The 18891-nt window shown below is 43.0% G+C and overlaps 1 protein-coding gene across 16 annotated transcripts in view; it reads right to left on the reverse strand.

Annotated features, from left to right (window-relative positions):
- EPB41L3 (erythrocyte membrane protein band 4.1 like 3) overlaps window positions 1-18891 on the reverse strand; it is a 223416-nt gene that overhangs the window by 74827 nt on the left and 129698 nt on the right. For 15 of the 16 annotated variants that reach the window (XM_082418610.1, XM_082418609.1, XM_082418604.1 and 12 more), the window contains exons 2-3: window positions 12370-12578; window positions 9291-9488 (exon numbers count right to left, since the gene is read on the reverse strand). In XM_082418610.1, coding sequence (XP_082274736.1) covers window positions 9291-9488; window positions 12370-12567 — 396 coding nt within the window. In that variant the 5' untranslated portion in view covers window positions 12568-12578. The remainder of the gene's footprint in view (window positions 1-9290; window positions 9489-12369; window positions 12579-18891) is intronic. The other variant, XM_082418611.1, reaches the window with a different exon arrangement.

An 18891-nucleotide genomic window follows, 5' to 3' on the forward strand; every position in this document is an offset into this window, starting at 1 on the left:
CTTTAGCATGTCTGCTTCCAGCTGCCAGCAGAGGGGAGGGGAGGGGAGGAGAGAGAAGGAGGTAGGGGTGAAGGGGGGGAAGAAGGAAAGGAGATGAGAAAGTGAACAGAGGAGGAAGGCCAGTGTGGCCTCACTTCCTGCTCCCTACCCCCAAACTACATGCATAGCTAATATAAAAACATAAAGCAGAACTTGAAAGTTTCATCCCAAAATTTAGAAAAACTGGTCCATTTGATATCAAATGCTTACAGAATTAAAACTAAAGTAGATATTTAAATACATTATTAAATAATTTGAAAAGCAGATCTTTCTCCTTCTATTTCTCTTTGTGTCCTACTATTTCACAAGTCCATGCTGGCAGTAAATACTGTATTTCGGTTTGTTCTGTCTGCTGCTACAGACTTTGGATGTTTTGATGCCCCCAGTGAAGAGCGTTCTGGAGCAGAGGGTAGGAGATCTGGGTTCTAGCCCTTCTCGGCCCCTTCTGGGCTGTGTGTCCTCTGGCACACCATGAACTGCTCTGGGCCTATTTCTTCTTCAGTGAAATGAGGTAGGAGACAAAGTTATCTCCAATGTCCCTTCCAGATCTAAGACTGTAGACCCTATGAGGAAGACAATGCCCTATCTAAGCCTGAAGTCTTTGTCTCTCTTGGTTTTCAGTGCGTGGAACGTAACAGGCCCTCAAGAAATACTTTATATCAAAGCCTCTGCAAAATTAGTAAAACTCCTTGGCATCTGTTTGCACACGGTGTGATGTTAGTTCTAGGGACTGGAACCGTTGTAAACACGAAAAAAGAAGGCTCATTGAGACAAATCATCATTAAAACTCGAATGATGCGCTCCCTTGTTAAAAACTATTTCGGTGCCTGCCACGTACAGATTGATCAACGTCCTCTAGAAAATACAGAGATCTGAATGAGGTGCCTGGTGGAGACAACACCTTAAGAGAATTTTGGAAGCTGTAATAAAGGTCCAGTTCTAGGAAGGAGGCTGAAGAAGCTCACTGGTGGCAGAGACTCCTGTCCGGCTTGGCCCTGTGTGAATGCGCGGCTGTGGTCGCTGTATGAGGGATTGGTTGCCATCCACCAAGCTGGGCAATGAGAAATGCCTTGGACTAAAGCAGGGAAGAACTTCCCTTGCTTCTGGGGCTAAGGCTGAGTTAGAGTGGACATGAGCTGGCGCCTGGCATGTGAAGCAGAACGGTGCCAGGCAGGATGACGCTGATTAGGAACTCAGGAGCAGGGTTTCGGTCCTTCGCACCTAAGAATGGCCCTTGGAGTAACACGTATTCTTTTTATTCCCCCAAGATCAGGAAAAAAACAAGGATGCCTACTCTTGCCACTTTTATTCAACATAGTTTTGGAAGTCCTAGCCACAGCAATGAGAGAAGAAAAAAGAAATAAAAGGAATCCAAATTGGAAAAGAAGAAGTAAAACCATCACTGAGTGCAGATGACATGATGCTACAGACAGAAAATCCTAAAGACGCCACCAGAAAACTACTAAAGCTCATCAGTGAATTTGGTAAAGCTGCTGGACACAAAACTAATATACAGAAATCTGTTACATTTCCATACACTAACAGGTATTCTGTCTTTTATATGCTCTTTCCCCAAACCTCAAGTTAAGCCTGAACCCAGGTGTGCTAAGGGGACATATTTCTGGAGAAGCAGGCACGAGAGAGCAGGACCCTCCTCCGCTGAGCCCAGGGGAAGGTGTCAGTGGCTGATCCATCATCGCCTAAGGCCACAAACAGAGTAAAGGAATTTAAAAGATTTTTTTCTAGCGCACATGTGAAAACTCTCAGAGGGGGAAGATGCTGAAGGAGGCAAATTTTAAGCAAGTCAACTAGATATAAAAATATCAAGTAAAACCTCAAAGTTTAATCGCACAGTGTTGAGAACTAGAAAACTTGGATTGTTCTTAAACCTGGAAGATTGCCTTCTTCACCAAATAGGTAATGAATACCTACTATGTGAAAGTCAACCACCATGTTATACGAAGGACAAAGATAAATAAGACACTGCACGCTGGAACAGGTTAAACTACGCATGCACATTTCGCTTACGAAGCCCCTCTGCCTGAACGCAGAGCACGGAAGTTCATTTCATCAAATCAGCAACACAAAGTAGTTGGAAAATACAACGAGAAAGTTAAGAGTTAAGGGAACAGCGGAGTGAAAAAGCAAACCTGGGGTTTCGGCACTGCATGTCAGAATAGTAACACCTGGAAAACAAATCTCCCTTCGGGCCTTCGCTCCATTTGACAACTGAGAGTGAAGTCAAAAAGAACTCCCCAGGGATTATTACCTTTGATAAACAATCACCCCAGTGTGCACAGGCACTCAGGTTCAAATTCACTCAGCTTCCAAAACACAACCCACGGTATGGTGATATGCCCCAGGGTTTTACTAGTTTTATTTCTCGACAAATATACTTGTTCTTAACCTTCGTACTATGTAGGGTGTTTACTAGACCATGCCTGCACTCATGAGGGATTATCAGTCTGTTACTTTTTGAAAATGAAAACCAGGAGAAAAGTTTTAACAATTTTAGTAAAAGGGTTTGTTTTTCTTAATCAAACCTTCACAAGGGGGCTTCCCTGGTGGCGCAGTGGTTGAGAATCTGCCTGCCAATGCAGGGGACACGGGTTCGAGCCCTGGTCTGGGAAGATCCCACATGCCGCGGAGCAACTGGGCCCGTGAGGCACAATTACTGAGCCTGCACGTCTGGAGCCTGTGCTCCGCAACGAGAGAGGCTGCGATAATGAGAGGCCCGCGCACCGCGATGAAGGGTGGCCTCCACTTGCCACAACTGGAGAAGGCCCTTGCACAGAAACGAAGAGCCAACACAGCCAAAAATATATAAATTAAAAAAAAAAAAAAATCTTCACGAGGTCATCATCTGAACACCTTGGGAAGGCTGAACATTGACTATGTCAGGTAAATAAGCAGGTGCCTGTTTACTATCCTCATGTGTAACTGTTCCTATGGTTGCACCAAAGAGTCATCACACAAGGAAACAGAGTTAATTAAAGCCCTGCCATGGTCAGGAGTCCCCGGGGGCTCTGATCTTCAGGCAGGAAAGCTGCTGCTGCAGGACTGGGCCACTTGGTTACAGCACGTGGCAGATGGTCTGATGTAGTAAAGACATACAGTTGAGCAGAGACCCACGGAGAGGTTAAATCGTAATTTATACGATTACACAGAATCAAAACCTCTGACTTATGTAGTTATTGAAAGAACAATACTTGCAATAACAATAAAAATTCTTATTTTTAATTTTTTACAATTACTATTTCTTATAATCCATGAAAGGCAATAGGTGTTCTATTCAACTTTCTGGATTATGGCAATTTTATTTGCTGTCTAGTCAAGAACTTCTAAAGGGATCGTAAGGCATTTTAATCATGTAACCTAGAGAAGCTGGAAAATTCAGACACTGATTTTGTTTTTCTAACCAAATCCCAGTTAGTGGAATACATGAAACAGAAGTATGACTTGAAACACTAACTGAATCATGGGCAAGACAGAGCGTTTAGAGATATTTTAAACAGTCCCTTCCTGACCAGCAGTCAGAAGGTGACAAAAGCACATTTAGGGGACGGAGTGCAATAAATTCCCTTCTCCTCTCTGGCCCCTTGGAAGCATCTCTGGGTGGTATCAAGAAGTGCTTGTTGGAGTGAACACCACCGTTTCTCCGATTCCAGCAGGATCTGAATGGTACCCATCAACTAGCAGGCCTCTGGACACAGCCAAACCTTGGGGAGGGGGTGGGACAGGCTTTTAAGGTTTTACTGCTGCACTTGAGTAGCTCTTAGATTTGCCCCAATCTGGATGCAAGGGTCTCTCCAGCGTGGCTGAGTCACTGGCACTTCCCCTGGAGTTCCAGGCCCGCGTGCGGTTACCTGGGGCTCAGAAGCACTGAGTCTCACTCACTACTAAATCAGCAACGTGCGGAGCTCAGGAGAGAGAGCCCAGGTCCCCGCACACAGAGAAACACGGTGGAGCCTTGTGAGAAACACCTGCAAGGTCCACCTTCCCTCTCTTTTGCAGTTATGCTCAAGCCTCCTCCACTGGTCAGGTTTCTTGTGGAGAACAGACCAAACTACACCCAAAAATGGCTTAAGATGTTTCTATGTGCAGCACACACCTATATTAGGAAATATGGACTCAAATTTCAAATCTTGTCTGACTTATTTTCCTAAAACCATATCAGACTAGATAAGAATGAAACATTTCTAACTGGATGGTCATCAGGAAATTCATCATATTCTAATCAGACTCAGATGAGTCCAGGAACCCAGAAGTAATGGGATTGAAATAAACATGAAATAAACATGAAAAGCACTGCTTCCGCTGCTGTGAAGGGGGTACTTTTGTTTATCTTCTCTTTTAAAATTCATGTTCAAGAAATAAACAGCAAAGATGATGACAAACTGGCCATAGGAAGTAGCCTGCATTTTCTAATGGTCCAGTAAAAATGACAAGAAGGGAACGGCAGTATTAGCGATTATGCTGGCGTATGTGACAATCCGGTAGCCTGCAAACATTGCCCAAACGTGTATATCAAATTACTTATTGTAAGGCCCTTTCTTGTATTTTACTCATAGTAAGAGCTTTTTTCTTTTTTTAATTAATTAATTAATTTTATTTATTTTTGGCTGCGTTGGGTCTTCATTGCCATGCGCGGGCTTTCTCTAAGCTGCGGCGAGTAGGCGCTACTCTTTGTTGTGGTGTGTGGGCTTCTCATTGCGGTGGCTTCTCTTGTTGTGGAGCACGGGCTCTAGGCTCGTGGGCTTCAGTAGTTGTGGCACGTGGGTTTCAGTAGTCGTGGCTCGCGGGCTCTAGGGCGCAGGCTCAGTAGTTGTGGCTCACGGGCTTAGTTGCTCTGAGGCATGTGGGATCTTCCTGGACCAGGGCTCGAACCCGTGTCCCCTGCATTGGCAGGCGGATTCTTAACCACTGTGCCACCAGGAAAGTCCCATAAGATCTTTTTATATTTTAGATAATCAAGACTAAGAGTTTGAAAAAAAATTACTGAGAAAAACATCTCTCAAATGGAAAAACACTGAATGCCACAATGATCTAAGCCTATTGCTAGAGGGAAATTCGAGAACTCCAGGACAATCGGTAAGGGCCTCCCATCAGAACACCGGGGGCGGGAACTGAAGACTTAATCAGTGTCGTCACTGCTCTCAGAAGGCAACTGCTTCTTGTGTCTTGCTTTTCAGGGTCCTGGCTTTCTACGGCTGTAGCACTGCTGGGCAAGGGGAAATGCTACCTTGTGCTTTCAAAAGAAAAGAGAACTATAATGAAGGCATAAAATAAGCCACAGGGGAATAACAGCTAGGCATAGAGAGTTCACTAAAATAAAATGCCTTTTTTGATGCCTTATTCAATGCAACAAATTGTATGCCTGTTATTGTCTCCTGCATCCTATTCGCAATTCACAACCGCTCGTGTTGGGGGCAGGGGTCGTGGAGGCCGTCCTGCTTCTTCATCCAGAGCTTGGTGCCTCTTCTCTCCGTGATCTTAGAGCAGGAAGGGGCACGAGAAGCCATTGGGTCTGAGATTACACCCAGGAGCTGCTGGTTACCAGACATGCACCTGTGCTTTCTGCTGGAATCCCAACAGCAGAGCACACGTCATCACGAGGTTGACAATGACCACTTTAAAACATTCTTTTTCTGCTTATTTAAAATCTGACTTCCTGTAACTTCTTCCTAAACGTTAAAAAATGTTATGACATTCAATGACAACCCTTCCAAGTAACTGGAAGTAGCTATCCTGTCTCCTCCTAATAGTTTTTCCACCTTCAACACATTCTTTCTCGAATCATTCCGCATGGGAAGGTTTCAAACTACTCACCATCCTGTAATTCTCTACTGAATGAGCTTAAGTTGGAGTTCACGGCTATTATCGTTGTTAAACTGGTACCATTTATCAAGAATCTGCTACACCCCAGAGAGCGTAAATCAGTTATCTGCTTTAATCTTCTCAATAATGCCTTATTTCACCCCTATTTTCCTGGTGAGGAAAATGAGGTTCAGAAGATCTAAGAAGTTCCTTGAAATCACTCCCCAGGTCTGGTGGCTCTGGAGCATGTGTATCACGTGTGAATTACACAAATGGGACCTCCCAGCAGGGGAACGGGGACAACTCACTGCCTTCCACAAACTAGACACTACACTCCCCGGAAGCAGCCTGGGATTTCGAGAACATTCCTGTCAGCCACACTGCACTGCTGGTTCCTGCTGGGCTTGTAATCACCTTAAACCCAAAGATGAGTTTCACCCGGAACTGTTACTAAGTCTGCCTGGCCCTTCCTCCAAACCTATTTCTGTTTTGCACTTGATCTTTAAATACAGAGAGAAGTTTTACCTCCCCTCCTGCTAAACGTTATCTTGCTACTTTGCTTTAGTGTCCGCACCATCCATTTAAGAAACCTGGATTCTGACACATGGGCTGTTCCTTACTTCTAAAGTCCTTATCACTTAAAAAAGTTGTTTTTGTGTGTGTGCTGTGCCTTCATCCAAGATTCAGTTAACAACTCAGTTTTGAGGAGAGTAAAGGCTGAAGGCCACCTTCTCTAGGACAATGTTTTTCAACCTCTGTTTACCTGCTAGACCCTGTGTACCTCACCAGCAAAGCTTTACTTTTCATAGTTTGTATCTAAAAGCAGAGGCATTTTGTTTTTGTTTTGTTTTGTTTTTTTGGTGCGTTGGGTCTTCGTTGCTGCGCACGGGCTTTCTCTAGTTGCAGCGAGCGGGGGCTACTCTTTGTTGCGGTGTGCGGGCTTCTCATTGCAGTGGCTTCTCTGGTTGAGAAGCACGGGCTCTAGGCACGCGGGCTTCAGTAGTTGTGGCACACAGGCTCAATAGTTGTGGCTTGTGGGCTCTAGTGCGCAGGGTCAGTAGTTGTGGCGCACGGGCTCAGTTGCTCCAAGGCATGTGGGATCTTCCCGGCCCAGGGATTCTGAACCCAGGGGATTCTTAACCACTGCACCACCAGGGAAGTCCAGCATTTTGAATCTGCTTTTTCAACTAGCATCCCATTGCCACCTTGAGAACCACGTCACCGATTCACAACCCATTTTTCTTATCCAGCTAGTTGGTGACACACAAACCCATTTCACTTTAGCATCTCCATGTTTCTCCATCTTCTCCATGGCTGTCAGGATGTCAGTAGCGGCCACACCTTCTTCTGTTGTGACACTGAGAATATTCTGCTGACAAGGATTTGTGTGTCCCAGAAAAAAAGTTACTCTTAAGAATCTGTCCAATTCATAAAAATACCTTATTATAAAAGAAAATAGCTGATCAACATTGCCATGCCACTCACAGTCTTCACAGTGACATTAAAAGTAACACTGAAGGGTACTCAGAGTTAATTACAAACCAAAAATGCTGTACTAAAAAACACAGATTAGCTGGAATGGATTTGAAGCACGGGATACAAAATAAATTTAGCAAAAGGATCAGCATGACGTGCACTGGGTCAGCCCGGAGGCATTTATTCTCCCTACAGGAAACACTATCAACTTTCTTCTAGACTGTTCTTTAGAAAACTCTGGTAGTCGTGACTAGAGGACTGCCAGGGAACCCTATTTATCCCATTATATATAAATACAATCAGTAGAAAGACTCGCCTCCAAGTCAAAGGAAAAAAGCTCCTCTTGACTTCGATGAATTTTTCCAGAAGGGAGATCCACACTGGAAAAATGCAACCTCGCTAAAGGTTACAGAAGTGCTTTAAGCTTCATAGTAAAACCCAGGTAAAAGTGTATTATCGGATCTTCTCATTTCCAGAATAAACATCTAAATCAATAATCGAACACCTTGGGCTAAGAAATTAGCCAAAATCAGAGCCAGCGAAATGCAGGAAATGGACCTGTGCATTGCAAACCTCAGAACATATATTTTATTCCCTGTAGTAACCCACTAATATTTGTCAGGTTATAGGATAACAAAAATTCTCTAAATTAATATATGGTAGACTTAATCTCTTTTGATCTAAGAGTTTATCTAAAACTTTTTTTCTACGTCCCTGCAATCTGTAATAATTTGATAACCCACCCCCACCCTAAATGACGTCATCAACATGAAATGGATTTGAATCTTTTGTTCCAAGAAAAGCACTGGTGCATGAGTGCATTACGCAAACTATAAGGAATGAAACGGGGGCTGTAGGCAGAGAAAGAGGAGACAAATGAACGTGGACCATGGGGGATCAGGTGAGCTTGCTGGCTGTGTCTTGAGAAAAGAGAAACGGAAATGCATGACCACACACAGATGTACGCTGGCTGCGGAGCCAGCAGATTCTCAGCACCCTGGGCAGAAGGAGGGGACCAGTGGAGGCATGTGGTGGGCGGGGCTGGCACAGAGGGATGTGCGGTGCCCACGTAGGACCAAGGGCAAGGGGCTGGAGGCGGGAGAGTAGCTCTCTGAATGAAAATATTCAATCTGAAATGGAATCAAATTGCAAAAAGAGCAAGCTGCTCCCTTCCAGCTGGGGGGAAAAGACGCGGTAGGTGGTGTAGGTGGTGGACGGGGCAGACCTGATTCTCTGGCCAGAGTTCACGCCCTGCCTGTGTCCCCGTGATACCCGGGAGCTCAACAACCATCCGTTGCCGCCACTCTCAACAGCCTGTGTCGCTCTCACTTGTTAACTTGGTCTGGCCAAACATCTCTGACAAAGGTCATTCACCTGCCCCTTCTCTCAGAAGAATTTTTGTTTTCTTTACAAAAAAAGACAGAGGAGCACACCCCTTCACACTCGAGCTGCAGTGCCCACCACCACGTGCATTTTAAAAACGACCCATTCTCCAAGCAAGAAAAGGACATTCACAGTTCAAATCATCCTACCGCTCCTGTACACAGAAATCTACAAGTTTCTACCAATTAACAACTTGGCCATAAGTTATGCAAACAGAAAAGGTAAGATTCATTTCAATGTTAGGTCATAGCCAGGATATTAAAGAACACTTGATTTTTAAGGCCGCCAAGATGTTTTTCCTACCACGGAAAGTATTAGAGATTTCTTCTTCTTTTTTTTTTTTTTTTAAGAAGACCACATTTTTCTTTTGATTGTAACATTTTGGGGACTTTATAAGTATTTTCAGTAATTTGATCCTCTGTGAGAGACTTCGGAAATAATTTTGTGTTTAGAAACTGGGTCTGAGTAGTTTTCCAGAGTTCTGGAAAAACAAAGAGGCATCTTGTATGCTTTACAGCAATATTTCCTAGCTCTCAATACCTGGGACACAAAAAAGTTGTAAAATATACATTTACCTCTACATCGCAGGTATATTCTGATCCATCCAGAAGTATCACTTTGCACTGCATGCTTTTAGGCTTTTTGACAATCTTTAATGGAGATCGAGATAGTTTGCTGCTAGATGATTTCTGAGAAAGTTTATCGTCTTCGAATTGCTGATATTCGGGCTGTTTCGAAGGTCCGGCGGCAAACTCCGTGTCCTTGTCAGTGACCTGTGAAGAGCAAACAATGGACAGTTTTCATTGCAAGACAGGAAATAAATATTACATTGCTCAGGCAATAACAGAACACTTTAGAAACAGGCTTTCCTATTTCCTAAAGGATGAGGGATGTCTGAATTAGGATATTAGGAATGGATATACATATACAAATACTTATAATGCTAACAGTTACACCTAAATAACTTTTGCAGTTTAAATGTACCCATAGGGCCTTATTTCAGTTTGACTCAAGGATTTACACTAGAAGTGCTAAGTTCTTAGCAAATGCCATCGAGATTCCACTAAGCAAAGGAGGGTACAAAAATGGGCTGCTGACTTTTTAAAAAGGCATCGGCTTTCACAGACACAGTGAGAAAGACTTATGGTTACTGGAGGGGAAAGGGTGGTAGAGGGATAGATTAGGAATTTGGGATTAACGAATATACACTACTATATATAAAACAGATGAACAAGGACCTACTGTATAGCACCGGGAACTATATTATCTATAGTAACCTATAATGGAAAAGAATCGGAAAAGGAATATGTATATATATGTATAAGTGAATCACTTTGCTGTACACCTGAAACTAACACAGCATTGTAAATCAATTATACTTCAATTGGGAAAAAAAAAAGGCACTGGGTAGTATAAGCCTTAAAAACAAAAAAAGCATCTAAGATTTAACCTAATGTATTCTGCTTCTTTCATTCACCAGATCCTCCTTTATTGCATGACCCATAACTGTCCCATAAGCATACCAGGTATCTTATAAATTGTAAGGCCTACAGAGCTTCAAGTATTAATCTTCTCAGTAATTTTACAACTGTTAAAATATTTGATTTAGCTCTAACTCAATTCAATGAAGCCAGCAGCACTGAAATTCACTACAAAGTAATCCCTTAAGTCTGCTTCCCCCTTCACTGTAATGAGCTAGTATAAGAACAGATCAAATCTGTCCAAAAGCTTTAATCTGCTTTCAAATCACAACAGTCCAGTCCAAGCTAGACTCAGAACTGCAGAGGACATCCTATGAACAATCAAATCCTCCCCTGAGTCAGTCCCCTTGGCAGTCTCCCTGTGCACTCCTCTCCAACTCTTTTTCTGCCCTTTTTCTATGTATTAAATGACCATCAACGCATATTCAACCCAAGGGCCAGACCACAGCTTCCATGGTCTGCAAATACACTCTGAAAGTCCAAAGAAAGATATGTTCTGAAACTCAGTTTGGGCCCCTTACATAAGCACGAAATTTCCTCTCTCATGAATATACCACCACCCTGGTGGCTAAAGTTCATGGGCTGGAGAGTAAGACCATATTGACAGTTGCAGCTTTCTCAAGGTCACCAAACTAGTCAACTGGAATTCAGATCCAGCCAAAGCCCACTTTGGCTTTAATCATCACGAGATACCAAAGCACACTTCATTCTACCTCGAACATAACTGGGCACCTGGTGTGGATCAGAGAATCTGAGAGTGGAAGAATCTTAGAAAATTATCTTTTCTGATCTCTTCGTTCTGTAAATGAGTAAGCTGAGGTCCAGAGGACTCGAAAGAGTTCTGAGACCACTGAGATAACCAGGGGGGAGGCAGGGCTAAAGTCTTGTGACTCTGCCGCCAGTCACTTTTCCCTCCGGTGGCTTCGAGTCACTCCTCTTTAGTTTCAAACGTCTGACTACAGAAAGTCAATCCATTTATTAAATACACATGTCTAGTCGTGTCTGGGTATGGAAACTCTTCCTTCTCTCCAATTTCCCCCACTTTCACATTTATTTCATTTCAGAGTTAAGAGGAAAGAAGAGAGAAAAATCCAGTCTGGTAATTTTAAATTTCTGAAGATTTGAAAATTAACGAACAAAACACTACCACCATCACGTCTCCACAAGAAGAAAAGATAAAGGAAAACCATGATGACAACATCTGTTCCTTTGATTCTGTTTGAAGTTGAAGGATAACCCCCAGCTCCCTGCACAAAATGTCTGAGATCAGACAGAGCATCTATCTACAGAGCATGAAAATAAACATTACTCTTTATACCATTTAAAAGCGGAACTTAAATACCATGGGAAAAGAAATAAAATAATCAGGCTGTAAACACATAGTAGTTTAAGGCTATACCAATGTGTTGTGTTTTCCAAAGACATGCCGGTTTCATGTCTCTTAACATCTTCTAGAATTTCTGGCTTGACACAAATACTTCCAACCTGTAAGAGGTCAACCACGTGTAGGGACTCCCAGATTTCCTTAACCCATGAGTTGGGACCCTAAAACATGCTGATTCCAGGTTTGAAGTTTCAAGCCAAAGAAATTTAAGCATGGATTCATTCAAGGCCCGGGTATAAATCGTGCTTTATATTTTGTAGGAAAGCTTTTAAAAGGAATAATCACATATCCATGACAACTTAAACATGTTTAGGTAACAGAGTTGAAAACAGACATGTCCACGGGAGAGGGAAAGAGACACGAACACCCACTATGAGTAGTTGGCAACCTTAGGGTCAGAGTGGCCCCAGGGAAAAATCACAAGAGCTCTGAACCCAAGGCTTAAATAAACAACCGGGCGCATAATTAGAGCCGCCAGTGCAGTGTCCAGCCTCCCCGTAAACCCAGACAAAAACCACTGACCTGCAGTCCAGATTTCAGTGTGAGTTCAAATGCTTTCATCAAAGGAAGGCGTCACCAGGCAAGGCTGTGGAATGTCATTCACTGAAAGCCTCAAAATAGCATAACTTTCCATCTGCCCAGGACCAGAAGGGGCCAAGCAGATGACCCCTGGTGGTTCCCTCTAGTGCTAAGAGGCCAAGGTCAGAGCAGAGCCTGGAAAAGCTCAGCAAACATTCTTTCGCGGGTTTTGGGGGGGATGTTTGCAAGTGCGGGGTGGTCCAGGCTCACCTCCTTCCTCACGGGCGTGCTGTGCGCTGCCGCCTCCTCGAACTGCTCCAGTGCCTGGGGCTGCTCCTCAGTGCCCGGCTCGCCTCCTGGCTGCGCCCCGAGCTGTGCCCCCGCGTGACCCTCTGGTCCCGCCGCCTCCTGGGGCTCGGCCTCCTGCTCCGGCTTGGATTCCAAGTCTGATCCCGATTCGGTTGTCATGGTCGATTGTTCTGCAAGCAGAAAGCGGGAAGGGCCCATCACTCGGTGCCCATGACCTCCCCCAGGCAGGCAAGAAAGGTAGGAGGTTACAGTGAACGGCTGAAGGGAACCAGCACAGGAAAGATGGAGAAACGCTAAGAACCAAAACACGATCCCACCACACATACCTAACAACAGCCTTGTCCAATTCACCACAAGGACGGGTGCCCGTCGACGTCTCAAAAGGAACATTTAGTAGCAAATGCTGATTTGGAACCATCACGGGCTTTATTTCTATTAGATTTTTGCCACAGATGACCGTGAAACGACATTACCGTCATAATAATTACCTAACTTAGATACGTTTAATTTCAGAAAAATGAATTTTCTGAATCAGCTGGAGACACATTTTAATCTCTGGCAAGGATGATCTAGTAATGGAAGCGGATGCGCCTTCTCATTCCCTTTCCCCTTCCCAGGGGCCCTGCTCTGCCCTTCCACACCCGTGAATCCATCCATTCTTCTGTGAACAAACGCCCTTCCCCTCTGTGATTTTCCCGTAACTGTTATTCCCTTTTCTTCTTAAATAAATTTATTTATTTTTGGCTGCATTGGGTGTTTGTTGCTGCGCGCGGGCTTTCTCTACTTGCAGCGAGCAGGGGCTACCCTTCATTGCGGTGCGCAGGCTTCTCATTGCGGTGGCTTCTCTTGTTGCGGAGCACGGGCTCTAGGCATGTGGGCTTCAGTAGTTGTGGCTCGCGGGCTCTAGAGCACAGGCTTAGTAGTTGTGGCGCACGGGCTCTAGAGCGCAGGCTCAGTAGTTGTGGCACACGGGCTTAGTTGCTCTGTGGCACGTGGGATCTTCCCGGACCAGGGCTTGAACCCATGTCCCCTGCATTGGCAGGCGGATTCTTAACCACTGCGCCACCAGGGAAGTCCCTGTTATTCCCTTTTGAACGAGCAACCACAGTACATCAGCGGCTTCCTCGGTGTTGAGGAACCTGTCCTGCACTGGACCAGCCCTGGCCCCAACGGGGGGAAGCCGGGTAGCATACCCTCTCCCGCTCATCACAAGTTCACTCTCAAAGGCTTCTTCCTGGTTCCCTCCTATTTCCCGTGAGTGTTGAAGAAGTTTGTCCATCTCATATCCCATCAGAAACTCAAACAACAGATCCTAACATAGAATAATCTGCTCTTACATCCTAAAAAGGATGCCCTAAAATATAACTGCCATCTCCTTATAATTTACTCGTCAAGACACTAAGTATTCTGTGCCTCAGTTTCCACATCTGCCAAACGAGAGCATTGAACGTGATCACATCTAAAGAACCTATTTCTTGCTGTTACTTCTTCCTACTACTAATAGACATGCTGCTATAATTAAAGCCATTTTTTGCTCTAAGCAGTGAGAGAGCTGCTATACCAGTGGTCACCATGTCATTTTAAGTAATTTCTCATCTTAGCTATGTGGTAAATATCTCAAAAACGAATATCTCAAATAATCACATAATTTCCCTTCCTAATTCTAATTTTATGGTAAAAATACCATGAGCAAAGGGCTGGTGTAATACTTTAAGCAAATGATACATCCGTTAGTATGAGTAGAATTTTTATGAAAAATAAAACTCCATAGTAAAACTACCAGTTAGTTCCTATTTTCACAATACACATTGGAAGATGCTTAATAATTTGAAGAGGGAAACATTACAAATACCAATCCATCTTATAAACTAAATGTGGTATCTGTGCTTTCTGTTTAAGGTTACTTTTTACAATCACCAGCTATTCTGTCTGTTGAATAAAAGACCTGTCAACCTGGCATGTGCTCAGTTACCCAATGTAAATGTAAATATCAAGTCCAAATGCAAAGCCAGATAGGATCTACATAAAACTAAAACATTTTCTCTTTCCTTCTTACATTTTAAATTTTCAAGCAAATCTTGAAGGCAAATATGATATTTGCATTTTTATGCTTATACTGCAAAGTATCAAGTCTACAGAAAAAACAGTGGAGGGGGAGGGAGAGGTGGTGATTGTGTAATTCAGAGCCTATAGTTGAATTTTACCTTTTAGGAGGGGGAGGATTAATTTTAATAATCAGTTCAACTCACCCAACACTTATTGAGTACCAAATATAAGTCAAGCACTGCTCCTGGTTTAGAGGCAGATAAATATGTTGTAACCCCCTACACCCTACCTACCTTCAAGGAGCCCAGAGTCTGTGGCTGAAATAGACTCTCTCCAGAATCTATTTTTTCCATCTTTCTTTTAGTAAGCAAACTTTCAGTTTCAGCTGGCACGCCTCCACCCAGTTGGAGACCACAATGAGTTGGGGCCATGTGATTAGGTCTGGACCCATGAGACAATGGAGAAAATGTATTCAATATTTAGGTCATCTTCATAAAAAGAAAGCCACTTGCCCTAGATTTCCCTTTTGCATTGTCTGGAAAATACTGACTGATGTCACTACTACAGACCTGATCATGGAAGCCCCAAGTTGAGGAGGATGTCAGAGCCAGCCCCCTCAGCCGGGGTCCCGGGATGACCTCGTGGAGGGCAGCCCACCTGCTCTGGATGGTCACACAAGGCAGAATCCTTCCGTCTTGTTTGCACCTCAGTAAACCAGCCCACACCGAATCTAATACACATTCTACAGATTAAAATTCTACCCAAACACAGACTTGAGTGGCTCCCATCTTACTAAAACAAAGTAGCCTTCTCTTGACCTCACATCCTCTGGCAGCTACTACCATATTTCCCTGCTCTCTACTCATAACTTCTCAAAAATCTTGTCGACCCTGCCTCACTTCCTCATTTCCTCTTTCTCTGCCACCACTCCAGCCTGATTCCATCGGGGTTGTTCTTGTGGCCACTACAGAGGCCCTGCTCTTGCCTGTCCTTGTCTCATCTGACCTCATAGCAGCCCCAACTCAGGTGATGAGACTTTCCTTGTCAACATGATTCAGAACACCCCACACTCTCCTGCTTTCCTCCTATCTCTCTGGCGACTCCCTTCTATTCACTGTTACAGGTTACTCCTTATCCAACCTCTAAATGTGGGAATGTCCCAGCGAACTCACTCCTAGGCCCTCTTCTCTTCTCTATATTTTTTTCCCCAGTGCTTTAAATACTTCCTACATGCCAACGGCTCGCATATTCACATCTCTGGTCCAAACCTCTGTCCTGAGCTTTCAGCCTACTGTCCAACTGCGCACTGGACACTCCTCACTGACACCTCACAGGCGCCTGTTGATTTCTCTCCCCTCCTCACCTTCCCCACCTCAGTAAGTGGCAATGCCATTCCTTCACGCCAGAATTCCAGAAGTCACCCCTGACATTTTCCTTTCCCTTGTCTTCCTTATTAATATACAACAGAAAGTTTTGCAAAATATTTAATTTTGCAAATATATATATATTATATATATATATATATATATAAATGTATACTAAAATATATATCTTTCCAAAACATATCTTGCATTGGTCCCCAGCCACTAGGCCAGCCATCATTTCTTCCCTGAACTCCTTCAATAACTCCCTTTTCACTGCCTCGATTCCTTTCCACCTCTATTCTGTTGACCTTCATAAAACATAAATCCAGTCACATCACTCACTGCAGAAAATCCTTTAATAACTTCCCAATGTGCTTGAAGTTAACATCAAGACTCTTAATTCCCATGGCCTTCAAGGCTAAGCTGAGGCCTCAACCCCCTATCGACACCCAGCGGCACTGCCCATCCGGCCATCCACCGGTGATCCAGCCACGTGGTCTCCTTCCAGCGTGTAAACCACATCAGGGCTTTGTTCTGCTTCAGGGTTTTCTAGACACGCTGTTCTGTTCGCTGAGAACATTTTTTCCTCTGCTCTTCAAGTGCCTGACTCCTCATTCCTCAGTTATTGGCTGAGAGAGGATTTCCCTTGTTGCACAGTCATCCTAATTGTGCCTTATTGTTTCCTTCCCATAATGCATCAAATTTGATTATTATTCAGCCATCTCTCAACCTCCTTCCCATATACTCAAGGGGGGAAATCATGTTTGTTTATATCTGAAAACTAGAACATAGTGGGTATTTCAATAATAATTTAATGAATGACTAAATAAAATCAACCCCATTTATTATATAACTATGCATTTAAAAGTGTAATCTCTCTTCCTTATAGTTTTTAACCACTGTAAGATCTCTCTTAAGTGGGTAGGTAAAGAGTAGATATTTCTACTCTTTAGAAATATAACTCAGTTACAACTTTCAAAATCAAATCTCTCAAGGTAATAGACACTATTGTTCTGATCACAGTCTAATGCTTTTATCAGCAGTTGTAAAGGTCTTCCAGAAACACAAAAAAGAAAATGTTCAGGTGGTTTAGAGAATCTCTATAAAAGAGTAACCTGAAAGCCACTAGGTCATGAATTTACAAAGTAAAACATAAATGACTATTAGAAAAAGCATATTTTAAGAAGATGCTTAGTTTTTCCTAGACAGGACAGTTCTAGCATATAAATCATATTATTGAAGAAATTTGAATACCTTCAATATTTTCTATCTTCTATGAATATCCTACTTAGGGTTCTCTGTTGTTATTATCTGTGTTTCAGCAGATAATGGCTATAACTTAGTAATTAGATGTCAAAACTGTCACAGAAGCAGAAAACCAGAATCATATCTCAAAATTAAAAAGTCACTTTAGGGCTTCCCTGGTGGCGCAGTGGTTGAGAATCTGCCTGCCAATGCAGGGGACACGGGTTCGAGCCCTGGTCTGGGAAGATCCCACATGCTGCGGAGCAACTGGGCCCGTGAGCCACAACTACTGAGCCTGCGCTCCGCAACAAGAGAGGCCGCGATAGTGAGAGGCCTGCGCATCGCGATGAAGAGTGGCCCCCGCTTGCCGCAATTAGAGAAAGCCCTTGCACAGAAACGAAGACCCAACACAGCCAAAAATAAATAATAAATTAATTTAAAAAAAAGTCACTTCAAAATCTATGTATAATCTTTATAGATACAAGAAAATAATCAGCAGCAAATAAGTTGCCATGTATGGTCTTGGGTGACTAATTTTTTTTTTACTCTCCCACATCCTCTTCCATAAAACAAGGGGTTCGGACTAGAAATCAGTGATGACTAAGTGAGGTGGGGGTAGGGCACGGGCTGGGGGTGGTGCAGGGGGCAGTGAAAGGCCGGAAACTTGAGATCTTCTTTCCAGTTAAGCTGACAAACCTGCTGCCTCTTTCACCATATTCTCCCAATTTCCTTACTACTTGTTAAACCTAAGGACTTTTTACACAAAAGTCGTTGTGGTACTATACATCTCACATCAGTGCACTCTAAACTTGCAAATGTGGTTAAATACGTGTTAAAATAAAAATCTTTCTAAACATGACATTAGCCCCAGGATTCACTATATATGAAATAGAAGAGCAAAATCAGTAAAGGAATAATCCCAGTTTTGACTTTCACTATGAAACCATTCAGTACCTGGCTTTTGTCTTTAATTCCATGCCTCGTCCCGAAGGCACAGAGCCAGCTCTACAAAAGCTGAATAAAAATGCAAAATGGACATAGCCCAGGAACCACCTATCAACTACTTAAACAGTAAAATAACCTACCATTATTTTCTACCTATGAATACACCGTATAAAACCTTACCTGTCACACATCACATAAATCACAGAACCTCAAACCTCAAATAAAATCCTATGCCCTTGCCAAATATTTCCTAGGTATATCATTTCCCCCAGCACTTTATGCATAATACAAGGAATAAAAATCATTGCTGCTTTTTTGAGTAATTGTAATAAAATAAAACTTCCCTTGCTGTTGAGAGATAGTAAAGTAAGAAACCTTAAAAATGTAAGGCTTTTAAATTCTGGAATCTCACTAGAATCAATATTTAATTCCACATATCTGAAAGGGCATAAGTTTACCTATGAGTAAACAGTATCGACAGCCTCAATTGGTAAATTCAATTTCAAAACTTTTTTAAAAATAATCTTCCTCCCTACCCACATGCCAATATAAGCAAGCAATAAACTGATTTTTAAATGGCACACAATGAAAATCATAAGCATCTAAATACAGTCCTTACTTTAACTCATTACTTTAATAATTCTACAGTGTACACCTCCAATCTTATGCCCAAATGCCAAAACATTTTTTAAAATTAGATTTTCATGATATTTACATTGTTTTGGTTTTTTCTTTTTTTGTAAGATACTCATTCCTTGCTTTCTTGGATGACCCTTGCCACTTGAAATTGCACATTTTCCTTTCCGACTCACTACAGATGACTATTTTCCAATGTTCCCTTCTCTTCTGATAGATTCACTCTGGACTACCTATAACTGTCAGT

This window comes from Balaenoptera physalus, assembly GCF_965194825.1.
Source record: "Balaenoptera physalus genome assembly, chromosome: 12".
NCBI lineage: Eukaryota > Metazoa > Chordata > Mammalia > Artiodactyla > Balaenopteridae > Balaenoptera > Balaenoptera physalus.